Below are 16297 nucleotides of genomic sequence, written 5' to 3' on the forward strand. Positions count from 1 at the left end.
AGCTGCTGACCCCTCCCACTCCCCTGTCCCGTGATATTTGACCTGCGTTTTCTTATCTTATATCAAGTTTTCATCACCCTTTTTAATGTATCAGTGAAACCCTTGTGAAGCATGGTTTTAGCTACAATGGCAAAGACTTCATCTACTCAGGTTTTCTTCTTGCCTTTTCCTATTCAGCTTTCTAGAAGTAAATGAAAAACAAGCCAAAAAACTTTAGCTTGTCTACAAATACATTATCTTTAATCTTTCTGGTAACTTCTGAAGTCAGAATTGAAACACTTGTTACCATGTTCTTATTGATTTTGGTCATCATGAATATGCATGTCTCTTTAGTACTGGATCTCGACAGTGTGGCACAGAAATAAATGAATTATAGTTCTTTCAGTCGGTGAAATGCTAATTGGGATTCATGAATCTGATAAGATTAGCCATTGATAAGGTTTACGTTCAAACTTAACACGCTCAAGCAAAGGTGAAAAAGTAGAACATACAAAATCATGTAAAAGTGGATGGGAATTTGTTAAGGCATGCTCTTTATGCAGCAAGTGGAGATCAAATTTAATATCTTTTGTAGTCTCATAAAGATGTTTTACATTTATTTCATAAGATAAGCACATTGTTCAAGTATGAGAATTCTAGATAAGTTTTCACTTCTACATTGAGAGGTGTTGTATTTGATTCAGTTTAAATTTTCTGGTCTTTGCTTATTAATTACTATGCACTCAATTTTTCATCTGTAGGAATCACAGGCGAGCCACTGCAAGCATATATTTTTATGGGTCCAATTTATTACCAAAAGTTAAAACACATGGTATGGTATTTTGCTTTCTGCGAGCTAATGCATGCTCTAACAGCACTTAATTGCATGCCCTGCTATTCTCTGTTACATTGCATATTTGTTGACTCCTGTGATTTCTTAACTGTTGAACTTTTGAGGCATCATTGATTCAGTATATAGGTATACAAAAAGATAGTCAAAGATGACAATTGATTGGAGGAAGTAACTTAGTAGGAGAAATTGCAAGATTGGTTCCAAAAAGGTACAGAGGGCAACATATGGTGCCACTGTGGGAACAGTGACAGGGAAAGTCTAGGGGTCTGAAAGATGGAATAGGAAGGGGGACCATCTATTTATAGGACTACATGTAGAATCAAAGGTTCCATTACCTTATTTTTCCATTTTCTCCTCAATACTAGAGTTATGTGTCCATTAAATGGAGGAAAACATTTTAAGAAATTTATACAAATAAATGAGTCAGAAGTTCCTATGACTTAAAGAAGATTCTTCATATGTTTTTGCTCCTTGGGAGAGATCTGATACAGTAAATCTTTTTGGCTGAAAGTACTGTAGGCCTCGGCTTTAAGTTTTCATGCATGAAAAATTGTGCATTTTGTTTCAAGTTTTACATGCAAACAGCTTTGGTTACTTGGTTTCATTCTATCCATAGTGGTTTAGAGATGATTGTGCTCTTCTTGCTGACAACTTTCGACAATTCTTGATTTCTGTTTGTGCAAGATGTCCACATCTGCATAACATGCAGGAAATTTCTCGTACATGCCTGCATGAGGATTTCTTCAAAATTCCATTTCCAGTTCTTTGTCAAAGGTTTTCTTTTGTATTTTTACTTACTATATTTCCACTTGCCTTTGAATCACAGGTCTTAGACAAAATGCATGCTCGAGGTAGTGGGCCCCGTGTCATGATTACTAGACAGCCTACAGAAGGCAGGAGTAGAAATGGAGGTATGCAAATGCATTGGTAATTTTTACTTTTCATTTTCCCGGAGTGGAGTGTAGTTTCTGATTGTTAAGATTTGGTCAGGTCTGCGTGTTGGAGAAATGGAACGTGATTGCTTAATTGCATATGGAGCTAGTATGTTGATATACGAGCGCTTGATGATTTCTAGTGATCCATTTGAGGTTCAGGTAATCTAAAGCTATTACACACCCATTTATATCAATGCATACAAGGATGTTACCTGGTTCTGTCAAAGCTGCTATAAATGGCATTAGACTTCACAGGTTCAAGAAAGAGTTCCATTATTCATCTAATCTTGAAGGATTTACTACTCAAATGAATTCAATCTGTAATTCCCATTTGGATACATTTCCATTGACAAGACCCCGTGAAACATAATAGAATTTTGTGCAATTTCTCTGAAACTGGAAAGTAAACATGGTCACTTGTTTAATGCCATCTGTTTTTTCATTGAACAACACTATCAATTTGATAACAACCTATTAGACATTGATGAAGGATTAGTCTCGTGGAACTGTAAAAACCTGTGTTTGGAGGTAAATACATTATTTATTAGTGATGTAAAACAAATTATCAATACTAACAAAAACTTGATTAGCCAAATTTCCTTAGTTTGAAATTTTTAAATAACAATTTCAATTAAGATAGTCATTTTTCATCTGTAGTATATCTCTTACCATTTTACTTTCTATTACTGTTTTATTTTTGAAACGTTATCCTTCTATATTATATTTCTTTTACTATTATATTTGAATGATATGTCTTTAAATTTTAAATGAATTGATGTTGAATGGTTTTATACTAATTATTTATTACTATTGTTAATAAAAAAATGATTAATTGAACCTATTGTAGTATCAGTAGTTCTATGGTGAGGTTCTATAATTATGCGAGTCATATTTCACTGACATGTGTTTTAAAACTACCTATTTATAATTTTATAATATTAAAAAGTCAAGTATAAATAGGTAGTCCGCGGAATTAGGACTGCCAAATAATTTCCTTGTGCAATAGAACTTTATTTATTTTTTTAACTAATTCGTATTTATTAGTAAAATATTAGTTAAGTAAGGATGTGGTTATCTTTTTACAATAGAAACAAACACATAACACACGTGGAATTAAATAGAAATTTGTTTTTCTTTTTTTAAACTAATTCATGGTTAGTATTAAATAATTAGTTTTAAAATATTACTTTAATAAGGGTAAGGATTTTTTTCCCAATAGGAACAAACACTTATGGAAGTTACCCTTTTATATATAGTATAGATATAGATTAATTAGTAAAAGAATTTATTTGGGGTGTACAAGTATCCCTGTTGTGGATAGAGTGTCTGGATAAATAAAGTAGTGCAGGGAAAGAATATAAGTGAGGACATCAAGGAATGGGATATTGAATATATAGTCAACTTCATTTTCTCTTGCTTTTGGATAATGTATAGTTCTAGATGAGTTACAACATTGTTTGAGTTCTGTCCTAGTTAGGATAATAACATAGTATATTGATGTTAAATGCCTAGGGAGACCGAACATTTTACCATAACTTGGTTCAGATATTTCAGATTATTAAGTTTGGTTTATAGTCATAGTTCCTGAATACTTGATAAGAAAGCCATGGAAAAAGAAATAGAACCATGCGAGAACAGACACAAAAATTGGTATGTAGGAATAGACTGGGAATGAAATGGACATTCGAAAGTCTATTTCTACATCTATGACTGCTATGCTTTATGTTGGGAATACTTATTCCATGGGAATTCTTATTCCCTTAAATAAGGAATTAGCTTCCCTCCCCTTATCATGATACAAGCTATTCGCAACATATTGAGAATGAAAGTTTTTTTTTTTAATTAGTTTTATTTTTTATTAAATTTAAGTACTTCTTATAATTGTCTATGCATAATAATCAAAAAGTGATATTAGTTTGATATTTGATTATTTTTATTAATTCAAAATATTTCTTTCACCGGGTATTGGTGAAATAATGGTAGATGCATTATGATTAAATAGATTGGTCCATTTTGACGTTGAATCATTTGTTTTGTTTTGGCTGAAAAATATTATTTATATGTCTATTGACTCAATAAATTATGTCTTATGTATTTAAATATATTTTTTCATATATATATATATATATATATTTAATATCATATCAGATGGTATGTAAATTGCTTATAACCTTCTATAAGCTATTCTGAAGCTACTGTTATATAATTGAATTCAACAAAATTTTATAAAATATGAATAAGTAACTTTTTAAAAAGAAAAAATACTAAAGGCAAATTTGTCATAAAAGTAAGTTAATTCTATTAATAATCAATATTTTATAATTTTCAATTATGTGAATGGAAGCAACTAAGGAATGACAATTCTATTGCCTTTTAATATATTGTGTATACCAATCATAGGAATGCAATTCTTATTCCATTCCTAAATTTATTCAATTCCCACTTTATTCCATCCCACAGACGAATCATGTAATCATTTGATTTGCTACAGGTTGGAACATAATATTAACTGGTTATCCTCGTAAAAAATATGTACCAAGCATCGTCCAATTTCTAACTGAAGCAAGTAGTGCAGCTGCATGTTCGACGTACTTAATCTCTTCAGCAATTAGTCTTGGTGTAACTGAGGCTCTGAGAGTGACTAAGAGGACACTGTGTCTTCATGTTAGCTCCTTATTCACCTTCCTGAAGTTATCTTTTAGAGGACAAATGAAATTACTTGGGGGACTAAATAAGAATATTCTGCTGTTGTTCATCACGTAACGTTAAAGAACATGCAAGTTTGCATAATTTTGAATTTTATGTGTTCCTTTCACGAATCGTGTGTTAATAGGATTGTGGATATAAGGGTTAGAAATAAGTAACTTTACTGGCTGCTTACTTTAGTTTCTGGAAGAGCTTCATTGGTTGACTGTTAGGAATTTGACTTGCTAACATTTTCGCGAAAAATGTGAACAGGTTTGTTCAACTGCAGCAAAATTACAGGCTTAGAATGTATCATTTTGATTTATTTTACCAGACCTAACAGCCTGCAGGGGCGACCACAAGTTCAGAAACTATAGTAAGAGTACTGGGATTGATAACCCTATACACTATTGATACAAACAATATACACATAAATTTGACACTCAAACATTATCCTGCTGGACACCATTCATGTGTCATTTTGTGAAGTATGATTGAATCCTCAGTAACTCGGAAGCCAGAGTGTTGCCTCATGTCACTGCCTCGCTGCGGCTCTGGGTTTGTTAATGAACATGCCATAATAAACTGAACCTTTCTTTGAATAGCTCTGGTTTGCAATATTTAATTGCACATTTTTGGCCGATGATGGGGGCAATTTATAATCCAGATGAGAAATGGGCTTCAAGCCAGCTACATAACTAGATTAACCTTAGTAAATTGTGACCCAGCCTCTCCTTCTTGTGCAGTCTTTCCTAGTCCATTGCCAATAAACTGCATTGCCACTTTTAAGGCCCAATTTTTATAGATAAAATAACTTATATCTTCTTGCCACTTTATTTTCTGGTGATATAGTTTTTGTGTTCGATATCATGCTGCTCCAAGTAACCTTGTTGCTCGCAGGTCTGCCGCAAGTGTGGTCTATTGGGATATTACAACTTTAAGTTAAAGACAGGCATTTGTTCGACATGCAAGAATGGGGAGAATATATCTACCATGAAATTGCCCTATGCATGCAAGCTCTTAATCCAGGTAATTCAAATTGTTTCTCTGAATGATTATCTTGATACTCTTACATGTGCAATATGCCTTTTTTTAATATGGGTGGAAAACCTCTTGAAGGATTCTGAATAAGTCCAGTCGCTTCCAACAGTATCATACCAACTTGACCTAAAATTCTTTACCTAAAGCTAAGTGATTTATCAATGCCAACAACTTCAAGTGACTTCTGTAAAATCTGGAAACAGTTTACTTGTTTAGCTTGATTATATTCCTAAAATTTATTATTATCAGCTTGGTAAGTCCGCTGAATTTCTCAGATGAGCTTGTAGCTGTGGAACCCATTCGCGGTTCAAGTATGTTGATACGTTTCCTGGCCTTAGCCTCTTTGAGAGATCACTATGAAATAATATCTTTTCATATATTACAAAAGATTCTCTAATTTCAATCAAGAATTCGTTGGGGCCTTTTGGAACAAAATGGTGAAAATTTATAATTCCAAGCCATGCAGTAACATTAGTTTCAACGAATTGGTATTCTCTACACCCCAATTGTTGTTGGGAAACATCTATATATTAATTAGTTTTGGATGTCATTTGTTGGGGTATAGGCAAACTGAATTCTGGTGGTTTATTCATCTTCCATAATCGAACTCCATTAGGTCATAAATATGATAACAACTGATTCTGATAATTTGGCCTGTGTTCGGTCGTGATTTTGCTTTGAGTCATATTAGGTGCTGCAAATTGATGAACTCCCTCAATTCTGTCTTGAAATAGATAAAATAGTAGCTTGCTGGTGGGCATATTGCACTTGCATTCTTTCTAAGTCAATGTAGAGACAATTTACCTAGACTATATGAAGTTTGGTCATCTTCCTGATTTGGAAAATTACGTATGGATTCCCTTGTCAGAGTTTTTGGATAACCGTCCAATATTAATAGATCGTTTGTGCGTAATTTTACAAAACTCAAGTAACACTGTATAATATGATGATTGAAGATAATTTCATAATGATTTGTATCTTCCTATTGTGTTTCTCAATCAGAACTCCTCACTTTTGACATGATAATAAATTTCAACTTTTTGTGTTATTTGCTTTATCGGCAGGAGCTCCAGGCGATGAATATCATCCCTCGTTTAAAGTTAACGGAGGCTTGAATCTTATGTGGTTTGTGACATCCTTCTCCAAAATGCTGAAGCATGAGAGCACAATACTTGCAAATATTCTTTTATGTTCTTGATGGGAAGTGATGTGTTTCTATGTGAAATATGACTTATATTGTATAATACGTCTTATCTTCTATCTTTTTGGCAAAATGTTGTATAATGTGTATTAACAGCATGGATGGTTCAATAGCAAATCATCTGAAGGGCTCAAAACTACTAACATAGTCCGCTCTCTCTCTCAAGTTATTTGGTTGAATGAGGTTTTATCAGGAAGAGTTAGCTTAAGTTCTAAGAATAAGATGTTTTAGCTCTTTTAGAAATAGTAAAGAGTTCTTCACTTATTTTTAAAATTGCAGCAACATTCTCTCAATTTTGACGATTAGTTGTAAAATTGCATCACTAACATTTCATAAGTTCCATATTTTTATAAAGTAAACCAACTTGTAAAATATTTTAATTAAATTTGGCCAAACACATAAAAGATGTTGGGACAAAACCTGCTAAAGCATATGAATCAATTCTTTTAGGGCGACTAAGCCATAAAATATCCCACGTTAAAATGTGTGTAAATGATGTAGGCTTCAAAATTAAATAATCCATGTTATGACTTATCTTAAGTCTCATTAATTAATTAAACACAATGTTTTCATCCTTTCTTCACTTTTTGGTAATTACATAAACACCCAACCCTATGGACTTTTCTGGTATTGAATAATTATATTAAAGTTTGATCTGGTCAACAGGTTATTTTTAAATTTTTATTAATTTTTTTTGAGAAAATAAACTGTCAGAAATGACTTATTACATTTTTAAAAGATAAGAATAGTTGGTGTTATATAACAGCATTAAACTGCTTACTACAGTTTAGATAACAATATATCAATTGTAGCAATAACACCCAAACAATATCACAGACTATAATTTAAGACTTTACCAAAACAAAGCACCCTGCCATTCCTTCCTCTTGCCACGTTGGGAAATTTTTAATTCATATCGAATTTAATTCTTTTTGAATTAATTATGTTAAAAGTATAATATATTTATAATTTAAAAAAATAATTAATTATATATTAATTTGGTTCGACAAACTTAATTTATTGAATAAAAAATTTAAAGTCATCGAAAAGTAAATGGAATAATAGTATCTTCTTTTGGGAGAGGAGGAACAGTAGTTGCATGCTAATATAATTAATTAATTCATACATATAAAAACACACACACTTAACTAAAAATCGGTCTGTCGTCTGTCTCTGTCTGTATTAATTTATTTCAGCAACCCCAAAACAAGAAATCCACAACTGAAAATGAAATCCATCCAAGAAATTACTGTAACCATAACTCAAATTCAGTGGTTGTGTATGAAGTCTTTGATTGCTTGAAAGAGTTTCTGAGTTTCTTGGGCTGTTTTAGGATCCATATCCACAGCAATCTTGTTCAGGTAAAAGCTATGCCCCACGCCTTCGCTCATCGCCAGCTCCACCTCTTTCCCACCCCTTTTCATCGCCTCATAGAACTCCATTTCCGTGTCCTTTATCAGGTCCTGCTCCGCCACGCAGTACAAGTACGGCGGCAGCTTCAGCTTCTCGATCGCCGGCGCCGCCTCCCCCATCGGGCACGTGATCGGGTGGTCCTTTGTCGCTCCCACCGGCAGCGCCAGCCTCAAGAACTTGTCCACCATGTCCAATGTTAAGAACGGTGTTTCCGGCTGCTCCATCTCCGACTTGCTCCTCTGTGACCTGCAGAATCCAGGGTGGATTGGGATCGCCCCGGCGACCCTCAAAGGCTCTAAGTTTTCTCGCCCCGCACGCGACGCCACCTGGTGGACTATGTTGCCGCCGGAGCTGTCCCCTATGAGGAAAACACGGTTGAAATCCGCGTGATCATGCAGCCAGGGCTGCTGCTTCTGGCCACCCGCCACGGAGCGCAGCCAGAGTAGGGCGGCGAAGCCGTCGTCGCATGCGGCCGGGAGACGGTGCTCCGGCGCAAGCCGCCGGGATACCGACACCACCCCGGCCCTCGCGTGCTCCGGCGCAAGCCGCAGGAATACCGACACCACCACGGCCCTAGCGGTCCGGGCCAGGCGAGTGTACACCGAGTAATACATGAACCAGTCAGCCTGGCTGATACAGAACCCTCCACCATGGAAGTGCAGGAGTACGGGAAGCTTTTCCGGATCATCTTCTTGCTTCTCCGGCAGGTAAATCCTGAGTTTCAAGCCGGAATCTTGGTCCCCCACCACGTCAGCGATGGCGACACCGTCAATGAAGTGGTGGTGCGGCGGGACGAGGGCGGACATGAACTTGACTTGAGGAGGTCCAGTCCACGTCCTATCGACGGAGCCATCGTCAAACACTCTTAGCCATCCCGAAACTTCATCGATCACTTTCTTTTCTGGCAACATTGTAATAATTCTCGTGCAACTATCAAAAACTTTTCGCAGATGTAATAAAAATTAATATTTCTGGAAGTGAGATGAAATAAATCCAAGTATGATCACCAACAATTTATAGTGTAATTTGGTCAATGAACTAATGAGAAAATGAGTGGTAGATGTGAGGAAGATTCTTTGTTTTTTCATTGATTAAGATAGTGGTGGGACTTTTTTTAAATCAAATTTGGTAATTAACCACACATTAAATACAATAATTACGATACATTTATAATGCGATTGATAACTTTTTTTAAATAATACATAAAAAAATATATATATGATATTTATTATATAATTAGTTCAAATTTAAAGAAACTCAATTTAAATTAAAATCTATGCAAAAGAGCACATCGACATCATTAAACTTCCTACAAACTTCATAGAAATTGCTGTCTCATCTTTTTCTTGGTAGAAGAGAACTGAAGAGTTGTGGAATTTGGTGATTGTGGGGCCTCCCACGAATTTCATCTAATTTTCGTTGCTAACTTTCTTAAGTGAATAAAAAGACCAAGAACTATTCACAAGAAAATGACATTACGCAGATACAATGAAATAAACGTTTCCGACAGAGTTTAGGTCACTTGTCTTCATCAATTGTATAACAAGTGTTTGTTTCCTCGTGTTTTTTGAAGCTTACTTTGGTTAGAAAAATCCCTTCCCTTAAATTATTGTATGCAGAAACTACGTCGTTCACATAGCTTATTTTTTGTATGCATACATAACTTATTGGGCTCAGCCCAAATAGATTTTTTACATTATTGGGTCAGTTTGAACCAACCAGTCCAAAGTATGATTTACTGGGCCCAACTCCAGTTTAATTTTAGCTATTCTACTCTAAGGCTATGTTTACTTTCCCCCACTTCGTATCCCCCCTCCGGACTAATTTAGGATTGCTAGTTGGACTGGTTCTGATGGGATAGATAGACCAATGTTTACCTATAGGGATTAATTTCGAAATCTATCCTTTTTCTTCTATTTACCTTCATGTATTACTTCTACGATGTACTTGTTCTGTTACGTTAATGCCCCCTTCTATTTGTACAATTTACAATATGCATATGCCCACCGCTCCTGCCCGTCTGCTCGTCATTTCCCTTCCCTCTCTTTCCCCAATTTCTGTTTTAAGCTGGTTTTTGCCGAAAGGGGATCCTCCCACCGATCCATTGTACTGGACGAATTCATCCATCGTCTTCACGGTAAGCTTATCTTTATCCAAACATTTTCCGTAACCACAAAGCCCTTGATATATGTAACGGGTTGTAATTTTGCCCTGAACCCTTATCTCCATTTTTAGGGTTTATGTAATTTCGATTTTCCGCACTCCCATCCGGCGACTTCGGTGAGTTTGTAATCCTTTTCGGATAAAATCTAAAGCAATTTCTGATTACCCCATCGTTTATATGACATGACCCTCCATCCCTGCACTGTTACTGTTTAGGTCATCATTACCGCTCCTTTCCAAAACGATTTCAGTAGTACCAATTACGAAGGCAGAACGGGTAGTAGGCAACGTTCTTCTGCTTCAATCGAATCTATTTTTCATGTTTGCCATTGCGGTAGGGATGTTCACTTACGCACATCATGGACTAACCTTAATCCGGGATGGAGATTTCGCGGGTGCCCTGGCAACGCGGTTCGTTCTTTCAGTAAACTCTTGCTCAGAACTATAAAATGTTTTTTTTTAAATGTGGTATATGGTATTCTGAGCATATACGATTTACTCATTTAATGTTGCCTATTTCGTATATGTAAGACATTTTTACTCACCTCATACATGTCTTTATAATTAGGGTCATTATTGCGGCATGTTTGAATGGGTCGACCCGCCCATGTGCCGTAGGTCAAAAGAGATTATTCCTGGGTTGCTTAATCGTATATCAGCCTACGAAACTCAAATAAAATGTTTGAATGATCATCTACAAGCCGAGAATAGCAGCCGTAGATGGTTACGCAATTACTTGATCGTCTTATTACTTCTTTTGCTAATTACTCTTGCATACTCGCTCAATATTTAAGCTTGCTTAATCACTCTTGCATACTCGCTCAATATTTAAGCTTGCTTAATCACTCCGACTGTATATACTTTTTTTTCAATCTCAACACATCTTCCTTGTTTTACGTTATGGAATTTGTATTGTCCCAAAGAGTGCTCTAACAAGTAAGTTTTCTCTCGTATGCCATTTTAAACTTTGTAAACTACTTCTATTATAATGTATGCACTCATTCGATTATTTTCTTATACTTGTTACGCCTCTCATGCCTTACTAAAGTTGCTAGTGACAAGTTGAGCAATTTAATCTTACTGTGTCTTACCCTCTCACGTACTCATGCCTTACTCAATTCCATACGTTCTTTTACAAATAATATATTATCCCAATTTCCAACTACTGCATTCATTCTGAAGTATTAATTCATACAAACTACCTATCCCCCCAACTACTTCATTCATCCCAACTTTCAAGTTCTGCATTAATTCACACAAACTACCTATCCCCCTAACTACTTCATTCATTGTCACACAACTTCCAACATTCATTGTCCATCTGTTGCAGATAATAAACTTGATGCCATTGTTTGAAAATGGCTGCATACTGCAATTCTTTATACATCCAATGCGTCTGCATTAATTGGGCACTTGCTGCATAGAATAAACATTGTGCTATTTTTCCTAAATGTCGGCAACCTACACTTGACTATACATCCCCTGCATATGCAATTAATGCTCAGACACGTCCATTCTTACACAACTGCATCCGTCATCCCGCACATTACATTCGTGGGTTTCACCAATCTCATTTCGGACGTCGTTGGCCTCCTTAAATGGATTAGCACTTCGTTCTCTAGTAGCACGATCCCGACCAAAAATTTTCCTCCAAGAAGGAAAAAATGGCCATGTTTATGCCTCATCCCCTTTGCGGATGGATCCATCTGTAAAAGCGTTACTGATGGAGGTAAGTAAAAGGAAGAATACAAAAGTATGTTAAACAATGTGCACAAACGATCGAGTTAGGTTCATACCTTCACGTAATCATCCCAGATGGAATCGTCTTCAACCGTTACCATGTTCCAGCTGCCGTCCCAACCAAACTTAGACCGTGTAAGCATGGTGGTCAGTGTGGAGTAATTTTTTTTTTCCAGACGTGCAGTTTGGAAGTGATGTGTGGGGCGGCCTTAATATTAGAATGTGGGAAATGCTTCAAAATGTAGGGCTCCAATTGTCCCAGATACCCATTCCTGAACCCATTCTCGCATTTCCAATCGGTTACCACCAAATTCCTTAGTGCTGCAATAAGGCATTCTTCCTCCATTGTTGTCCACACTCGGCGCCCAAAAGGCCTATTGCGATTCCCACCACGACGGCGCGACATGCTGCTACCTTAATCAGATCCAACCTCCATATTCTGATTAAAGATAAAGCAGAAAAAATGTGATTAGACAGGCACCATGGTATGTATGAGTAATAACCAAAAGTTATGAAAACAGTACAAGATGACACAAATGAATTTCGAATCAGACGAGTGCGAAAAACTTTAAAGAACTCTATGTAAATGAGTAACAATGTAAGGAGTATAACGAAGCAACAAGTACGAAAAAACAGGATATAGAACGCTACAATGAAGAAGTGTATCCAATCTTGATACACCTAATGCCATTACGCTGACTTGATTACAGAAGAAAATTCAAATAATTGTTTTGACTTGCGGGACTATGCAATAGACTGAAGGCAACCAAAGACAATCGTGAATATTGTATAATAATGGCTCATCAATGGTGGCTTCTCTACTCGTTGTACATGGACGTCGCCAATGTATCCCTCCAATTGGTCCACGTTGGACTGGGCTCTATATTCCAGACTATTTTCCCATCGTTTTCCGTCTCTTCAACTCCTACGGTAGGTAACTCATCTTCCAACGGGTCATCAGGCATTTCCTGTCTTAGAAAGTTATGCAATAAGCAGCAGGCCAATATTATCCGGGTTTTGACCTTGATGGAGTAGAATGACTGACTCCTTAAAATACCCCAACGCATTTTAAGCAAAGGTACGCTCGATGACGTTACGAGCTGACGCGTGCTTTAGATTGAAAAACTCCCGATGGTTCTGGGGTCCTCCTACTCCAGTGTCCCAATCTCGTAGGTGGTAGCGAACACCTCTGTACGGAGTCAAGAGGCCTTCGGCATTTGCGTATCCATTGTCACACAAGTAGTAATTTCCTGGGAAAGCATATACGAACATTATGCTATGTTTTTAAAAAATCAGAACCCGAACAATCATATACGCTTACAAGAGAAATAGGAAAGCATTGTGGATGAAATTATAACCTGAGGATATTCTAAGACCACCCGGTCTATGGACGGCATCGCGTAGTACGCGGCTATCAGCAGCACTACCCTCCCAGCCAGAAAGCACATAAATAAATTGCATGTTTGGGTTGCAAACACCGAGAACGTTGACAGCAACATGACCCTTGCGGGTTCGGTACCTTCATTTTTCCTTTTCAGGTACGCATACGTTAATGAAAGTCCCATCCAATGCCCCAAGACAGCCCTACAAGTAGTAATAAAATCGTCATTTGCAATTGGTATATAATATCCACAATCTACCGACCGGTAAAACAAGCACAACGTTGTATGTGCATTTCGAATGAAATTAATAAATGAAAAAATACCTTGAACCATTTCCACCGGGAGTCAACGCATTCGTCCGTAATTGGAGTTGGCCTGGCCAAGAGGACATTGTACAACTTAATCACTGAATTAAGGATACGGTGAAAATGTTTGTGGATCGTGTCCGGAACGTATAAAATCATGCTTCACCATGCTATTCTTTTTGTGATGGGACACAATGCTAAGGAAAATCGCTACCTGCTCGACGACACTTAAGTTTTTGGTCGGGGTCATACCACCTGAGTACTGAAGCATGTAGCACAAACGTCCGACAGAGTTGCGGTCCATGCGGAGATTGCCGAGACATAACTCGTCAGAAATGGAAACCAACCTATGAAGATGGTGAATCTGGTCCGGGATCCTAGTACTCATGACGTAGGTTCTGGCCCGACGTAGATGTTGTCTAGGGTTTCGAGCAGCAAGGTATTTGGTAACGAAAGAGAATTTTGTCAAAGCGACGACAAGCTCGTCGATGATTTGTTGTACAATTATTAAACCCAATATAACTCTTTCGAATGACCTCATCGTAAGGAAGGAAAAAATTAAGCATCCACCTCCGAAACTTTGGGTAAGAAGGTAAATAAATGAAAACAGGGTATGCCAACCGGATCTGTCGAAGTCCCACTTTACAGAAAATAAAATTCCATCATAAAGAAATGTTAAAGTGTGATTAGACGGTGGAGTAAATTTAATGGTACAACCCCTAGTCTAAGTCTCCTTTGGGCCTATCCAATCCCATTAGTGGTACAACCTATCTTTGGTTAGACTTTTTATTTATTTATTTATTTTAAATAAAAATGACAATTACATGTTACGTCAATAATAAATATAATAAATTTAATTTAAAAATTTATAATACAATAGATTATAATAAATTCACACCCATACATTTAGCGGAATCAAACTCATGACTTCAAAATTATTCATGAGATCGTAGCAACTTTAACGTCGAATTAAAGTTAAAAAATGCTCTCTAGGGTGGTGATTCTAACTGCTTTGATTTTTTTGTACAAGTAAACAATTTTAAATTAGTTAATTGTTTGACATTGACTTTGAATTTTGGGATTAGTTAAACCCATAATTAATATTGTGATTAGGAGGGTTAATTAAGTATTATTGTATGAGTAGTGCAGATAAAGGCTAAACAGAGGCATGATTGGTGAAAAGTGGGGGTGTTAAACAAGCAATTAGTGTGGTAATAATGATTGATTATCTCAAGTATTAATTAATTATATATTTAAAGGGAGAATCCATCTCATCTTCAATGCTAATTAAGTAATTGAAGTGGTGTGTGTGTGTGTGTGTGTGTATTCCACTTACACTCTGACCTTCTGTACGCGCAATACATTCTGCGGAGGGAGTTGGATTCCTTATTACCCCCCTGTTTCATTAATTATTATTCAGACAGTGATGCATGATAATCAAGCAATGGGTTAATTGCATTTTACCCCCTATAAAAATACTAATATTCAAAACATTCTTCTAAATTAAGAAAAAGGGAGTCACGTTTCTTTTTTATTTTTTATTTTTTTTCAGAATTGCTTGAAAATTTTAAAAATCGACTTAGGTGATTTTATTTTTGTATTATAAACAATTATTACAAACCTTAATCAATTGGGATATCTACAAGAATGTTAATTTTATTAATTAAGAGGTAATTAGTTGAGAAAAACCAAACTTCTCATTTCAATTAATTGTTAATTGTACGTTTTCTTCACGTGAAAATTGTTAATAAATTTAATTTAGCTAATTATTGTATAGTGATAAATACGACTTTACCCATCAGGACCAAAAGATTCTATTCTGTAAATTAAAAATCATAATATTCGCCACGAGTTAATTATTATTGCTTAAATATTAAGCCATCGAATCGAGTTGTTATCGCGATTAATTAATTATGTTAATAATTAGCCAAAAGCTATACATTAATATTTGTACAATACATATCAATCTTAATTTGCTTTTCTAGGGTTCTTAATAATTATCTCCATCGTATCGATATGCATATATATATATATATATATATATAAAAGATTTGTTAAATGATTAATTATTTATCAAAAACGTATATATTCTAATTATGATGAAGCGGATCAAAAGTTGTTGGAGGGTTTTGAAATGATGTCACCCAATTTTAAAGGAATTGGTGATGGATTCTCCATTACAACCTACGATTTTAAATCAAATTGTTTCTGCTTCTTGTCCTTCATTACATCTAATCTTATCCAAATCAACACTCATATGGCAGCTGGTTTCATTTGGTGAGTATGTTTTCGAGTCCTATCCGACGTGTGAGTATTTATTTCACTTCATGTGTGTTATTATAATTTATTTATCATTATTAGTCATATTGATGTATTGATTTAAATTAAGGTATTGCTCAGTGTATCGAAATGAATTATTTTAATTTATTTGTCGTTATTAGTAAAAATAAATAAATTTTTTTGTTATAATTATCATATTTAACAAAAAAAATATGATGAATAATAAATTAATTTATCATTATTAGTCATATTGATGTATTGATTTAAATTAAGGTATTGCTCAGTGTATCGAAATGAATTATTTTAATTTATTTGGTCAT

General features: G+C 35.5%; 2 protein-coding genes across 3 annotated transcripts in view; one reads left to right on the forward strand and one right to left on the reverse strand.

The window, feature by feature from the left end:
* The window catches only part of LOC105167808 (DNA-directed RNA polymerase III subunit 2), a 24360-nt gene extending 17527 nt beyond the window's left edge, over positions 1-6833 (forward strand). The window contains exons 33-38 of the mRNA XM_011087621.2: positions 93-150; positions 741-811; positions 1659-1743; positions 1823-1926; positions 5353-5481; positions 6558-6833. Of these exons, the coding sequence (XP_011085923.1) occupies positions 93-150; positions 741-811; positions 1659-1743; positions 1823-1926; positions 5353-5481; positions 6558-6608 (498 nt within the window). The 3' untranslated portion in view covers positions 6609-6833. The remainder of the gene's footprint in view (positions 1-92; positions 151-740; positions 812-1658; positions 1744-1822; positions 1927-5352; positions 5482-6557) is intronic.
* Positions 7764-9102, reverse strand: LOC105167813 (probable carboxylesterase 15). 2 transcript variants are annotated; one of them, XM_020697261.1, is made up of 2 exons: positions 8657-9102; positions 7764-8608 (listed from the first exon to the last, which is right to left on the reverse strand). In XM_020697261.1, the coding sequence occupies exons 1-2, from the start codon at positions 9016-9018 to the stop codon at positions 7963-7965; spliced, it is 1008 nt and encodes a 335-aa protein (XP_020552920.1). In that variant the 5' UTR covers positions 9019-9102; the 3' UTR covers positions 7764-7962. The 2 variants fall into 2 exon arrangements, with proteins under 2 accessions (XP_020552920.1, XP_011085931.1); XM_011087629.2 differs by having other exon boundaries at positions 7764-8589; positions 8638-9102.

This window comes from Sesamum indicum, linkage group LG1 (assembly GCF_000512975.1).
Source record: "Sesamum indicum cultivar Zhongzhi No. 13 linkage group LG1, S_indicum_v1.0, whole genome shotgun sequence".
Lineage (NCBI taxonomy): Eukaryota > Viridiplantae > Streptophyta > Magnoliopsida > Lamiales > Pedaliaceae > Sesamum > Sesamum indicum.

Excerpts from the sequence above, each read along its gene's own strand:
- LOC105167813 (XM_020697261.1), bottom strand. The coding sequence starts at position 9,018 with ATGTTGCCAGAAAAGAAAGTGATCGATGAAGTTTCGGGATGGCTAAGA. Across the intron at positions 8,609-8,656 it reads GTGGTGGTGTCGGTATTCCT|GCGGCTTGCGCCGGAGCACC; the intron begins GCGGCTTGCGCC and ends GTCGGTATCCCG.